Raw genomic sequence first — 15429 nt, 5'->3', positions numbered from 1 at the left:
AAGAATAAAACAGGAGGAAGTAAATGAACAATACTGAAGGTATTAAAATAACATATATACAAAAAATGAGCTGTGCCCTAATGCCTACCTAAGTAGGCAGCATTTAAAAAAAAGTGTTTAAATGAATGCTTATTTGTGGTCATGAAGTATAACTAATAATGGCAACATGACAAGTTAAAATTTTTCCATTTCTTCTTATACGTATGAGAAAACCATGTCCAAAACATGAAAGTGACTTTAGACCTGAGTAGCACTGGAATTTTGCAAAATCACTTGGAACTTTTCAAATGTAGTCAATGTTTTACATAATAGTGTAAAAATTAGGTGTAAGGTATGATAAGTATGCTAGACATTATCTATGAATTAACCAAAAATAGGAGAAAGGCATGATGAAAGAAAAGAATTGTGATTCAAGTCAGACTTTGGGAAAGAACTATATGCCATGCCTAATTATTTGACATATGTATCTACAAATGTACACTGTGAAATTTGTACAGTACATTTCCATTTATGAAGACTTTGCCCACCTATTATCTGATATTTTAAAATTACACATATGATTTTGGAGTAACATGACAAATTATTTTTAGTATTCTATGTTCTGTGCAACGTAATAAACCAATACTTATTTTTAAGTTTCAGGGAATGATATTATGGTTGTCAAAAATGCTGCTCCCAAATGTTTTTGGCTGTCTGACTTCTGGTCACATGGTGGGACTGAACTTTCTGGCCCTCTTGTGGTTGCATGAAGCCATGTGACTAGTTCTGCCTATTGAGTAATGAATGAAAGTGACATGTCACCCAGGGGCCACCATCTAATTCCTGGTGTAAGACCCTCTAGCATTCCCCCTTCCCTTTTGTTTTAACATGGCAACTAGCAATACTGGAAATAGTGGCTACCCAATCATCCTAAATCTCTGAGGCATTAGGAAAAGCATTTCTGAATTCTAAAGTATTATGAAGAACTTCCTGCCAATCTACAATTGAAATGTATCCTTGGGGAACAGAAATAAGCCTTTGTTGCTCTAAGCCATTGAAGCTTTGGGATAATTTGTTATTGTAGCAGATCCTAGCCTATCCTGCCTCAGACTAGTATGTTTGTAGTAACTGAACATAACAGAATATCTGCTTTATCAATGTCAAATGAAAATACAATATTTTCTGCTGAACATTTCCAAATCTTCAACAACTTAGAAAATCTTTCAGAGCTTCCTAATTCCTCAGGATAGTCAATATAAGTTTTAATTACATTTGTTCACTAGGGTAGAAATGTTTTCTGCAAATGGCATGGATTTATGTTCATGAGAATGAAGGAATTCTCTGGGCTGAATCATATAAAATATTCTAAAAGTAGTTCTTTGCATAAATATCACTTATTTACTTGTCATTTGTATTATACAAATTGGAGAGCACTGGCTTTTGCAAAACATGGTAATTATGCCAGATTTCTGAATATACTGAAGTTTGCTTTATATGACATGATTTTTTTTTGCTACTGCTTCATCCACTCTCTTGGTCTATAACACTGTATAATGACTGCACCAAATTCGTAGCAGTACCACGTGTGATTTAGAGACTGGGTTGCCTAGTCTTTCTGCCAAACAACTAATTATGATTTTTGTTTCATATATATACAAAATATATATGAAATACACATATACATATATAATGTACTATAAAAATATTATATTTTATATATACACTATATTTCAGATATACTATATTTTATATGTATTTGTATATTCAAAAATATACAACATGGTAACAGCCTTCATTTCATATCTATAAGCCATTTTTTGACTTTGTAAAATAATAGCCTAAAGTAGGATATGAACCAGAATACTTCTTAAATAACAATAATTTCCATAATACAACATACTGACTATAATTATCTTCCAAGTGACACAATAAAGGACATCGTGATTTTTTTTTAATTCAGCAGGAACATAGCAGCAAATTGAAAATAATGAAAATACACAGTCTCCAACAGATATAGAGCTGAGAAAGGCCACTGGAATTCAGAACGTGGTTAATTCAGAAGGCAGAGAGAGAGTGAAATTAACATTGAGCTCTGTGAGATTACAAAGAGCAAGAGAAACTCTTCTTTCTGAGACAAAGATAGTGTCGAAGGAGCAATAACATAAAAAATCTCCCACGTGACTGTGGTGGCTCACGCCTGTAATCCCAGCACTTTGGGAGGCCGAGGCGGGTGGATCACCTGAGGTCAGGAGTTTGAGACCAGCCTGGCCAACATGGCGAAACCCCATTTCTACTAAAAATAAAAAAATTAGCCAGGCATGGTGGCACGTGCCTGTAATCCCAGCTACTCGGGAGGCTGAGGCAGGAGAATCACTTGAACCTGGGAAGCGGAGGTTGCAGTGAACCAAGATCGTGCCAGCCTGGGTAACAAGAGTGAAACACCACCTCAAAAAAAAAAAAAAAAAAGTCTCCCTCGTATTATAGCCCATTCCTAATAGAGCTAAGTTTCTTTCCCATGGGGGAAAAGGAGAGAAAAATCCTTTTGTTGCCCCCAGCACAGGGCAAGCACTGATAACTTCTATTTACTCCCCTTTCCAATTCTCAGTCATCCTGTCTTCTCAGTGCAGGTTCCCAGGCTGTGGGATGTCCCTAAAGTAAATACCATGGCCGCAACAATTGACTTGACTGTGAGTTTCTAATACCCCAGGAGACCTTTGTGACTCCTGGGTGACTGTTACATTTTCTTAATTCTAACACCTCTTCCATTGAAAGATGCACATATTTTTATAACAGCTTGTCAAGGAAAAAATACACTTCCACATTAAATGAAGACATCGAGTTTTAGAAGCATCTTTACATTTAAATCTGAAGTGGGGGAAGCTTGGAATTGTTCCTTAAAATCAAGAAACTTTGTCAATCCCAATTTCCATGTCTGTCTAACCATTTCCTCGGTCCACTCAGGCTTCTCAAGGAAATGACTTGCTCCTTCACCAAGAAGTTCAAGGTCATTCAAAATGAACTCCCTTCAACCTCTATTAACCACCTCTATTTCAGCATTTTCATGTCACTTCCTTGATTCTCTTTCCAACCCCTCCTTTCTCAGAGGAATTAGCACCCCCACTCCTCCCCAGGTTCATCTATACCCCTTATCTTCTGCGGATTAGCCATGTAAACCAGCATGCTCACTCCTTCTGTCTCACTGGTTTCTTGTCCTTGACAAACTCCAGCTTGGCTATCCTTTAATTTTAAAAAAGCTGTTTCCTTCTCAGGCTACCATTATATCACTCTGCTTCCCGTCACTGCCTAGTGCTCTTGAAAGAGTCCTCTATGTTTGCCACCTCCGCTTCCTCACCACCCACTCACTCATTAATCCCTTGCAGTTTGGCCTCCGCCCCTGCTCCCCTCTCATAGGTTGCCGGCGAGCACCCAGCTGCCAAAGCCAACAGCCTGTGCCCAGGCCTCTAGCTGTCCCAGTTCTAGCAGTGCCTGACACCAGTGACCACATGTCTGTGGCATTCATTTCTTTCTACCTTACCTGTTGCCAGAAAGAAGAAGGGCTTAGAGCAATACATAAAATAATTTGGGAGAACATGGATTAGAAGAAGATGACCCCAAAAGAGAAGAGATCCAAAGGAAAGGAAGGCTAAAGCCAAAATGCAAATCAGAGCGTAGTCATTCTCAACCAGGGGCAATCTGGGCCCACAGGGGACATTTGGCAATGTCTGGAAACATTTTTGGTCATAACAACTGGGGAATGCTTCTGGGATCTAGTGGGTAGAGGCCAGGGATGCTGCTAAACATCATAAAACACACAGGACAGCTACCCAGGACATAGAATTATCCAGCCCCCAAATATTAACGGTGCCAAGCTTGGAAAATTATTTCATATAGTCCAATGACTAATGTGCAGCTCTCTTCTCTCTGACTTACCTAAATATTAGATATGGCTTACAGCCCGTTCCTTGAAACACTATCCTCTACTGTCCTCCACAACCCTGGAGGTTGCTGGGAATCCTAACTCACCCTGAAACCTCTTTTGCCTTTGCTGGGTCTCTGGAGAGTCCCATTCCATTAAATGCCCCTTCCTTAGCAGAGACTAGCATTTACCTCCCCAAGTAAAGTCAATCCCTGTATTATACTCTTCAAGGTGGCCTATGGTCTTCCTTCATGGAAAATTGCAATTGACTAATTAAGTGATTTACTGATCATGTGACTATAGACTTGATTCCTAAACTAGAAGCTCTGTGAGGACACAGACACAAATGTCTTGTGATTACTGTTTCCCTAGAGCAATCAGATTGCCTGGCATATAGTAGGCTCCCAAAAAGTGTGTTGAGAGATTTGAGTTGAATCAAACTTAGTGTGACATTTTCACCACCAAAGCAAAGCAAACTGCTCAAATTATCTGATTCCTTTTGGCTATCAAGACTTCTCTTTAAAGAAGCTGAATGGGAATCCGTTCTACCTTAGGAATTAAGTTTTAACTTAGTTACCCTAGTAACTTAGTAAAGTGACGCTCTGTATCCACAATGAAGAGTCCTGGTCTAGCAGGATTTTTACCAGTTACTTATCACTCTATTTTTTCCTAGTGTTTTCTTCTTCAAAATCATCTCCTAACCAGTTTGCTTCAAAATAATTTTTGCACTGCTCTTGCTATTTATAAGTTGGAAATAAGCATTGACATAAAGCCTCTGGTGTAACTTCTAGAACCTGAGCAAAGGACTCTGGTTGTTCAGTCAATGGTTGATAATACCAGCAACAATGTCTTATATTTCAATGACCTCTTCCTTCCAAAAGGCTCCCAGAATCCTCCACAAACTCCCTGGGGAGGTTAATAAGAAGGGTCCTCAATGAACCCTTCTTAGTAAGCTCTCATCTGACTGCTAAGCATTGCTCCACGCTCTACTGCGAACCCCACCACAGGAACAGCCAGGAGAGTGAGGCAAAGAGTGTAACTCGCCACACCTGAAAGACTCCTGTGCTCTGGGTTCCAAACTTGTCCTATATCCCACAGAATGAAGATCTAGGCATGAGAGTAACCACGTGTAGTCATTTTCCAATGACTGGAATGTGGAGATACCCAAAGGGTCAAGAGTAGAAAAAGTCACTGTCACGTTCCAAAGGTAAAGTGCAAAACTCTGATTTTAGGTGATGAATGTTTCTAATTTCTTTCAAAGAGATAGATTCCAATATAATAATAGTAGCAGCAGCAATAGTAGTAACAACAGTGGACAATAATTGAGCTCATATTGTGTGCAGACCCTATATTAAACAGTCTACCGGCAGTATCTCATCGAATTCCCACAGTAATCCCACTTGATGGAAGCCATCAGAGCATAAAAGAGATTTAGTCCAACACAGCAGGACAATTTCCCTCTTAAAGTTTACATACGTAGGAAAACTATAGACTCTACAAGAGTTATAGGGAGTTTGGAGTTTTTTTTACTCAAATTGGAAAACAAAACAAAATAAAATTTAACCTGTGATGTTAAGCTATTTCATCAGTAATCTCAAAGCCCAGCCAGTATATTCAAGTGGCTTTTGTAAAAGTAAGCACTCTCCTTCCCTCTTTCTGAAATGATGGCCCTGCATATTTGCTGGGCAGGATACACCTGGCTTGCTTCCAGGAGGAAGTTAAGGGCAGAAATGCCCAACACTGCTACTTCTCAGGGGATGAGAGGGAAGTATTTCAAACTATTCAAAACAGAATATAATGATGGCGATGAAGATGATGATGATCACGATACTGATGGGGAGGGGGACTTTGGTGGTGTCTTGGTAAAGAAGGAAAGCCCAGGGCGGGCATGATTGCCGGGTGAGAGTTGCTTCCCTTTTGGAAAGTAGGCTCTGCATGTCAGAGCACGGAGGATCCGCACACTCACCTGGGAGCAGCCTGGGGCACTGCAGACAAACGGCCTCTCCTGCTCCAAATTCATCTTGGATTCCTCATAAATCTGAAGGATCAGAGGGAAAGGGAGGAAGGAAAAAAGAAATCCATGAATATCTTCTGCTTCCACCTGAGCAACATGAGAAAGGCAATCACTCAGAGCCCCCTTTCTATGCCAATACCAAAATTAGATGAGCAGAATATTAACACGAATGCGCACAGGCCCTGATTGGCTGTAGTTCTTTGGGCTCACCTAGGTTGGGCTCCTATTGTCCTTTACTTGAGTGCATATTAACTGTACTTGGAAGAAAACTGCTATGGGGGTGGTCGCAGCAGAAATCCTCCCTGTGGAAAACCACCTGGTGGGTGTTACTACCAGAGAAGACCACACCTGTGGAGGAAGGTTCTCAGGCAAAGCGCACACCAACCCTTGTTCAGTACTGCTGAAAGCTTTTGGGATTTGCTCCTTAGGACAGCAAGAGGGGTGGCAATCACTGGGTAACTGCCAGTGTGAAAAGGCCACCCCTGAGCAACAGGCGAAATGAGACGCCCACAATCACCCCAGCAAGCTTCAGCATTCCCAAGGGACTACAGCGTAGCTGTGGCGCCAGATTAGCAAGCGATTCTGGTGGTGAACCGTGATCCTCAATTCCCTCTCATCTCAGGCATTTGATGTGCCTCAACAAAAGTTATCCAAGTTATGCAGGAGTAAATAGAAATTCAAAAAATTCCAAAAACATTACGTTGGATATTTCATTAATTTGGCCTCATAAGCTGACTTGAAATTAATATCAGATTAAGGTTGCTGCGCCCTGATCCAAATGCATCATCTGGAATAAGGTAGCTTTCAGGAAAAAAATCTTATAATCAGACAGGCATGGTGGCTCATGCCTGTAATCCCATGAGGGGATACTGGGGCGGGCGGATCATAATGTTGGATTGCTAATGTAGTCTAATCTGAGGCGGGTGGATCACTAAGGTAACCAGCACTGAGGTCAGGAGTTTGAGACCAGCCTGGCCGTCATGGTGAAACCCTATCTCTACTCAAAATACAAAAATTAGCCAGGCATCGTGGTGCACACCTGCAATCCCAGCTACTCGGGAGGCTGGGACAGGAGAATTGCTTGAACCCCGGGAGACGGAGGTTGCAGTGAGTCGAGATCACGCCAGGGCACTCCAGCCTGGGTGACAGAGCTTGCTCCATCTCAAAAATAAACATCAGACACACGTTAAATTACACTGTAGTCTTTTCTTATGTAGCAGTTCAGTTTTTGTTTGTTCGTTTTTTTAATAAAAATAGAGACAAAGTCGTGCTATGTTGCCCAGGCTGGTCTTGAACTTCTGAACTCAAGCAATCCTCTCACCTTGGCCTCCCAAAGTGCTGGGATTACAAGCATGAGCTACCACACCCTGCTGTAGTTCAGTTCTAAGGCGCATACATTAGGCAAAAATTGAATGTAGTCAAAATTACCTTTGCAAATCCTCCCAAAAGCCAATATAAGTATAGCATACATGGTTTTGTGGTTACCAATCCACACAGTAACATATATATATATATATATATATATATATATATATATATATATATGTATGTATGTATATATATATAATAGGAGATACGCATTTAGTTATTTAAGTTACACAATTTAAATAATTTTCTATGTCATACCCCCTTTTTTTTTTTTTTTTTTTTTTACCATTTTTAGAGTTATACTTGTGTGTTACATTACTGCTAACAGTATATGGGTATATTACTGAATTAAAACCTACTGCTTCTACTGTGCACACAGGAAGTAATTTGCCTCTTTAAAATGCCACTTGTAGGTGATTCCAATAGGATTCACAAGTCACCTTGTCCCCTGAAATAGGAAGTTCTACTTGGAGTCATAGAATAATCACCCTTTGTCTGAAGGAAGCTTCATTATCTTTCAACCCAAACCAATTATATGGTACTTTGTATATTGTTACCACCTTTCCCCCCCAAACACTAATATTTTTGGCAATATTCTTTGGGAAAATATATGTATACTTTCACTTTTCTGAAGCACAAAGTGAAAAGACTTGCCTTAGATAACACTGTCAGTCAGATATTTTAAAGCAATATAAAGGAAATTTTAAAATGTAAACCTATTCAAACCACTATTTCTCACAATTATACAACTTTCACAGAGCGATGCATTTTCACTCTCCATTTAGCCACCCATGAATACAGAGATTACCATAATTTTATAGCTTTCCTGTATTAAGCATATTGTTTAAAATCCTTTACTGTATTATATTTAGAAGAAGAAAGAAACACAAGTATCTTTGGGATCTTTCTGCTTGCCCTTGTCTGGGGAGTGTTGAGCAATTAAAATAACTTCTCACCTTTCACTGTTCATTTGATTTTGCCATCTGTGATCATACAGCATCTCTCTTCCCCACTAGGAATACTGAGAACATACTACTAAGTCTCAAAATAAGGGGTGACTTTAAAGCTGAGAAAATGATTTTGATCCAAGACAAAATAAACAATAGAGTTGTCGGGCTATCCATTAATTAACTACATCTTAGTTTTCTAGTAAATTCATTTAAATGCTTTCCTGGAACTTCTCTGTCTCTGTAGCCTTCCTCTGCCTGACCACTGCCAGATCATTTAATTACTCCATGCCTAAGGCCCATACCTTAATAAGAGGGGTATAAAAACCAACCTTCAGCAACCTCATTCCTCATAATATTGGCTATGGAGCCTGGTAGATATTTTCAAATTATGGAGAAAGGTCTGTATATTCGTGTGTTGTTTGCCGGGGTTTTTTGGGCAAGTGTTACTGAAACCTCACTCTAATATTAAATATTATCTATTTATAAAATTACAAAATATAAAGTACTATCTTATTTGCCTAAGATGAGTCTTTCTTGGATGCCACTTAAGAGTTTTAGTTGCTAATGTAGAATGTTATTCTTACCAGGTAACATTAGATGATGTGACGGTAAAATGAGAAAGTTTCATATGTGCACATTTATGGCCTACATCTGAAAGTGGTAATTAATGATAATAATTAGATTAATGTCCAAGCTACAGAAATGATTAAGACTGGAAGTGCTACTGCTGAAAGTTTAAAGAGATTCATTAATAAGCCAAAGTAGGGAAGAGATTGACCAAGCCCAGACACTTAAGTATGAGGAGAAAGTATTTTTCTACCATAATCCAACTCCATCCCAATCCCCGGCCCACCAAAGTACTGACCTTCCCCAGAAATTCAGGCCCGTAATGCTAATACTTTGGCAATTCTTTTTGATGTCAACATTGTTTGCCTTATCTTAATTAATGGCTGCATTTGCATATGAGTTGCAGCAAATACTTTAGAATTACAGGATGATGCTGGTGCTTGAAGACAACAAAAGGCTCAGCCACATAGATTCTACTGTCTTAATTGAGTCTTCATGATGTGGATATCTCTGTTAGCCACCGAGATATGTCAGTATAAGAAATCATGCCTCAGAAGACACAAGTTGAGAAATACAATTTGTCCTCAAATCACTTAGAGTTTAGTCATTGATAGGTTCTACTGAGTTACAATTGTTATGTTACTATTTTATTTTAAAACATAAGTGAGTCTGTATCAATGTATTACATGCCATGGATCCCAAGGACCAAATATGTTTTAGCAACATAATACTGGAATAAAAGTCTTCAAGTGGAGTGGCAGTTGCTAAAATAAGTTTTCAGTGATTAATAAGGTCTGAAGTGAGTGGGTGTGTATATATAAGTGTGTGAACTTCAACTGCTTTATTCTGATGCCCTGCAGTTCCCACATTTAGCCCTCTGCAAATAGCATTCTCTTGCTAATTCCTTTCTGTGTAGGTGTTTGCAATAGTTTTTCTAAATGGTACCTCTCTACCATGTAGGCTTTATTACTTTTATCAACGAGTATGATCTGGTCTAGTGTATTAGTCAAGAACCATGGTTTATTTTTATGGTCTATCTTTTCTAGCACGTATTGTAATAATTATTCTCTCAAACAGACTCTTATTAAATAAAGCCCCGCATAGATTCTTTAACCATTCATCAGGTGGGGGCAAATTACTCAGACAGGATTTGAACGAGGCTGTTCTCTCTCAGTCCTCATCCTCTCATTTCCCATTCAGTTGTTTTACTGGCTTGGATTTTTTAATGAACCAAGTTTTGCTTGGCAACTGCCATACCCTAAGCTCCACTGCATAAAGCTTACATAGTAGGCGTTCAATAAATATTTGTGGAATGGATAATGATCCTGAATCATCACAATACACTGCCCCAAACAGTTTGCCTATTCTCCACTCCTGAGGCAGTGGTTTTCAAACAGTGTTTGCCCTGAATCAAGTTATTGGTGAGGTAAGTAGTTTTGGGGACCACTCAGTCTACCTGTTGACGGTTATGGCCAGAGAAGAAATCTCTCCAGATTTCATGGAAAAAAGTCAAAGGTGCTTTCAGTAGAAACAATGAGTGAATCTAGTTTTATTCAATCTCACAAGTAAACATATTAATTCATTATAAATTGTCTGTTAATGTTGCCATAGACATTGACATCATTAAAGTCCAGTTTATTAACCACATGTGGGCTGAGTATGACCCCCATGAAGCACCTTTGGAAGACACTGAGTAGTCTGATTTCTTTGGTTAGACATTGTCATAATTGTGGCAGATGCTGCCTCATCATTTAACAGTTTCTAAACAGTAGTCATTTTTGTTCCTCTTTTCCAAAATTCAGATTCAATAGTCAATTAGAAAAAATGCCCCCTAAGTTTAATTTCCTTCAAATTTGGGAAAGATAACAAAAAAACTCTGATAACAAACCCTAATAGTACATAAAGTGAGTTGAGGTTTTTTATGGTTGACAAGGAGATGACAAGCTTGATTTACAATTCAAACCCTCGACTGCCACTGGATTCCTCTAGCCTCACAATGAGCAAGAATCTCTTTCATTGTTCAGTGTTTGACCCCACAAATTCCTGGTCTAAAATGGGAAATCGTCCACAATGGTTCATGCAATCCATTCAAATGCTTTGCCAGCCATTTAGGGATATACTTGGAAATACCATTTCACGAAAGGCAAACACTGCAAAAAGCAAATGATACTGAAAACGTGGACAGCCTACACAGTATACTGTAAATACCTATTGTAAACTTAAGGGTAACAACTAAGCCCAAAGAGGGGGAAAATTGACATCATCTGGTTTGCTGTAATCAGCCAAGAGTGATGTTTGCCCATGTAAATTGTAGAAAGTCATTACTAATCCCTAGTTAACATCAAACTCTAATCTTAGTGGGATGGCACAAGTTTCCTCCATTCACAGCAGATGGACTCATACAGTGATATTGAATTTGCAATAGTAAATAGTAAGACACTACAAGGGCTGTTCTAATCTGAAAACCTGGCATGTACTCTTTTAAATACCCAAAGTTATAGGAACTTCAAAGTTACGACCTGAAATCGTGAGTATCAGTGAGCACTAACAATAATATGGCTACGTCCCCATCACCTCTGATATTGTTAATCTGGAAATGAATGCATTATAGATCTGAAAGGGGGGCTTGAATTTTAATTGTGATATTGACAACATTTGTCAGCATTTATCACTCTACTGTGAGTGTGGGAAGAGCCTTCTTGGCAGGACTCACATGAAACAGATCGTGCTGCTTTGTTGAGCTTATGAGACCTCAGAAGGGTTCCAGAGGAGGAAACTGGACCTTCCTGAAATGCCAAAAACAGCTGGAAAACAGGAGCACCTTAAGTCAGTCACACTGTGTGACACTCCACATCAATCCTGCTTTCTTCCTGGGAACAAATGTTGTTTATTAATTAAATTAGTTAAGGCCATGGCCAATTTGCACTTCGTGTTTCTGAAACAAAGCAAATATTTATCTCAATACATCTGTCAGAAGGGCAAGGGGACACACACAATAATAACCCAACACACATTCACCGAAAACACACTCTATTTATTTTCTTCAAAGATGCCTGGTTCTACTTGCAAAGCAAGGATGCAGGTAGGTTATCCCCACATGTGGCTAGCTGTTGGGAAAGAATTATATATGCAATTTGGAGCTAACAATGTCTTTCTTTGGGAGGGATATTGCATCTTTCATTATCTTATTTGCTCATCTGCAAAACAGTGCCATTGTAGTAAAACACTGTAGAACAGGACCATTCAAAGAGGTATTACGTGAAAACATAACTCTTGGGAGCTAACTGTAAATTAAGAGAAAAGTAAGCCCTCTGGATTTCAAATATATCTTTATTTTTCAAACCTGAATATCACAATTTCCAATAGAAAAATAAACACCTTGAATTTCCATCCAAGAAAATCAGCTACTTTGTGTGTGTGTTTGAATCCTTCTGTGTGTCTGTGTGTGTCTCTCTCTCTTTCTGTGGGCATCTCCCCTGTCTCTTTGCGTGCCTATTTCTCAGTGTGTGCCTTTCTCTCCTCTCTTTGTGTGTTTGTTTCCTTATGCCTGTCTGTCTGTCTCTCTCACACAGACACACGCATATACTCATTTTATCAGTAGTGTTCTTACCGCATTACTGGTAAAAGGATCTAGTGGGCTTGTTTCCTGTTGCAGTGTTATTCTTGAAGCGGACTGCTGTCAGAATCTGAATTTCATTGGGCTATTATTATTTGCAGCTGTGTGACCTTTTTAACCCTGCTTTAAAAGTGACATTTCAGCCCTCAAGCTTGAAACGCCTGAATGCTACAAGGTTTTCAAACCAGAGATTTACACAGGGAACAAGACCAAGCGTGGGACTGTACCTTATAAGCGAACATTTCACCAGAACTTGGCGTGAAGAGGATGTGTTCCTGGGCAGTTTAGAGCCAGTAGTCTCCCCCGGAAGGCCTGAACTTGACACATAACACTGTGGTTAAAGACTACTATTCTGTTCAAACCAGAAAAAATATCCCTGTTCTTCAAAGATATTTGCCATCCCCTGGTATCCCAAAAGCTCAGAATCCTACAACCTGAATCAGAGCCCCCTTTGGGATTGCGTCACACTTTGTGTTATGCTTAGGGGCTGTCAGAAGTTCCCCTCCAATGAGGCCCACTGTTCCCAGGAGGAAGGATTTCCAAACAGCTTTTGTCTCTGGAAACTAACCCGGGTCTTACTTCCCAGAGGGGGCCCTAACAGGAGAGAGTGCTGGGGGCTCACCTCCTCTCACGTACTTCTGCAGAGGTCTGTGGTTTTATTTATGTGGCGTTTATGCTGTGTATAGAAAAACATTCCAGTGGGATTGGGTTTTCATATGTTAGATTCCTCTTTCTTTCTTTTTTTTTTTAAGTTTTCCATATGTTTCTTTAGATCGGAGGTATTTTTTTCAAAGTTACTGGCTAATTCTGATTTTTGTTTCGCATAATCCTGTCTTATAGCTTTCCTCTCTATGGGTTCAATAGTTCAGAACATACTTGGTAATAAGCACTTGTGTGAAGCGTGAGAGACATTGTTGAGTAAGTCACTGAATGCATGTGAGCTGCATTTAGGTCCTTGTCCCCTTGTTGCCATCTAGTACAATACACTTTCTTGCAGAAGACATCACATCTCTAAAAAAAAGTTTATTTGACATGTGTGTGGTTAACAAAACACTAGTGTAGAGATACTTAGGTTTTGAAGGAAATATTAAACGTAACCAAATAATTTGGCTTGTTTCTAATGGGACTTAACATAACCTCAGAAAACACGCCGAATGGTGGCGAACTCTCTTCCTTTTTACCTGCTGTCACCGTGCACAAAAAGGAAAGAAAAAAAAAAGGAAAACTGAGAACAAAACATAGCCAAGGTTTAGGTTGACACTGTCATCTTTATTTTTCCAGAAAAGAAAATATTTCATTGTAATTTAAAATAACTGCCCTCATGAACTCCTGAGAGAAAAGACTATGATAGCAAAGAAATTCAGTGCAAAACTGGATCATTCTTCATACTGGTGAAAAGCAGCTTGCCTTTTGAAAAATCTAAGAAAAAGGTCAGCTGTACAGTTTTCTCTTCTCCCTTTGTGCCTTACTACAGTAAAATTTGCCTCTTTAGAATTGGAACACATTCCCAAACGGTACTACTCTGCCTCGAGATAGATACTTTTCAATGCATTTTGAGTGCATTTGATTTTTAAACAATTTTCATGTAAAATAAATCTCTTTAAATATTCTTAAGAGTAACAACTTTTCAGTCTAGTCTTAGTTTTCTTTTCACACATGCAGATGATTTTTATTGGATAATGTTGGGGGGTTTTTTTGGATTTTTATTCTAGATAAGTATCTATATCTTCAGCAACAATATACATTTGGTCCATCCAATGTATGGGCTGAAGTCATACTCAAAACATCCGAAAATGTATCTTTTTCTGCATGAATATGAGCTACCACACGTGAGACTGCATAGCGCCCAGTGATGCCCAAGCCAGACCACTCTACTTTCGGTGAAACCGGGAAGAGACTATTTCATCTTACCATTAACTCTTATGATGACATCTACTGACTTCCTCTTGAAAGACATTTGAGAATGATAGTATCAAACTGGGTGCTTTTTTCCCTTGATCCCAGCAGAAAGCTGGGGCATTCCCAGGTTGTATTCTAAAGTAGCCAGCAGTTGTGTTCTGAGCCTGCGACAGCTCACGGTGTCCGTTGAACACAGGGTAAAAATATACCGAAGCCTTGTTTCAGATTCCTCACACATTCTGCTTCAAATGTCAAGCGTGCGAACAATTGACAGTACTAGGAGGTCACTTAAAGGCCGTGTTAAGGCAAAAATCTTATGCCATCCGAAGATGCTCTCATCATTCAAACAATGTTCTCGTTCTAAATGTTAGCAAAAGGCACATTTCATCTGTCTGCCTGGAAAAGGCATCATTTCCTTGGGTGGCCCAGTAAGGGGATTTGGAAATATGTGAAGCCAATTATTGACTGCTATTATTACTGAGGGGGTCACTGTGGCATTTAGTGGGAGGGGGCCAGGGATATGGGATATTCCGCAATGCACAGGATGGCTGGATCTGTGCAACACTGGAGTCTCCTGATCTGATAGCCAATAGTGTGGCTTTTGCAAGAATAATTAGAGTATAAGTACCCACAACTGCCTCACCCATGCCACCCAGTTTAGGGTAAAAGGCAAATTAAGAATAAGACAACAGGATGAGTGAGGCAATGAAAACAAAGACCACATACAGAAGAGATGAAAGGGACTAAGTGCGTCCCCACCTCTTTATACTTTTCCAAGCACTCTAAAAAACTCGGGCAAAGTTAAGCTTATGACAAGGCCAGATTCAATGCCAATTAAAACTTTATGAATATTCAAAAAAGTATGTGAAATTATCATTCCCTGTCAGTGTGAGGGAGGGCTGGGGTCTGTTGCCAACACTTAAACTAAGCATAAGCATACTCTTGCAGGTTCAATCCATAGAGGAGAGAGATGACTAAGCTGGTATCAATTAAGGTGGCTTTTTCTAGGTAAATGATCTGGTTTGGCCACCTACAGCTCCCACTGTCCAGATAACCTTTATCTAGAACAGTGTTGACTCAACAGTAGCAAAAGAAGGAGTTGCCCTAACATACAAATATA

The 15429-nt window shown here is 39.4% G+C and overlaps 1 protein-coding gene across 4 annotated transcripts in view; it reads right to left on the bottom strand.

The window, feature by feature from the left end:
- Positions 1 to 15429, bottom strand: part of CREB5 (cAMP responsive element binding protein 5) — a 415931-nt gene that overhangs the window by 331965 nt on the left and 68537 nt on the right. For 3 of the 4 annotated variants that reach the window (XM_017956829.3, XM_021935938.2, XM_017956826.3), the window contains exon 2: positions 5862 to 5933. The exons of the other annotated variant lie outside the window; for it this stretch is intronic. In XM_017956829.3, coding sequence (XP_017812318.1) covers positions 5862 to 5915 — 54 coding nt within the window. In that variant the 5' untranslated portion in view covers positions 5916 to 5933. The remainder of the gene's footprint in view (positions 1 to 5861; positions 5934 to 15429) is intronic. 4 annotated transcript variants of the gene reach the window in all.

The sequence above is a fragment of the Papio anubis genome, chromosome 4 (assembly GCF_008728515.1).
Source record: "Papio anubis isolate 15944 chromosome 4, Panubis1.0, whole genome shotgun sequence".
In the NCBI taxonomy this organism is placed as follows: Eukaryota; Metazoa; Chordata; class Mammalia; order Primates; family Cercopithecidae; genus Papio; species Papio anubis.
The sequence above is the reverse complement of the archived record's forward strand: the minus strand, read 5'-3'. Positions and strand labels throughout refer to the sequence as shown.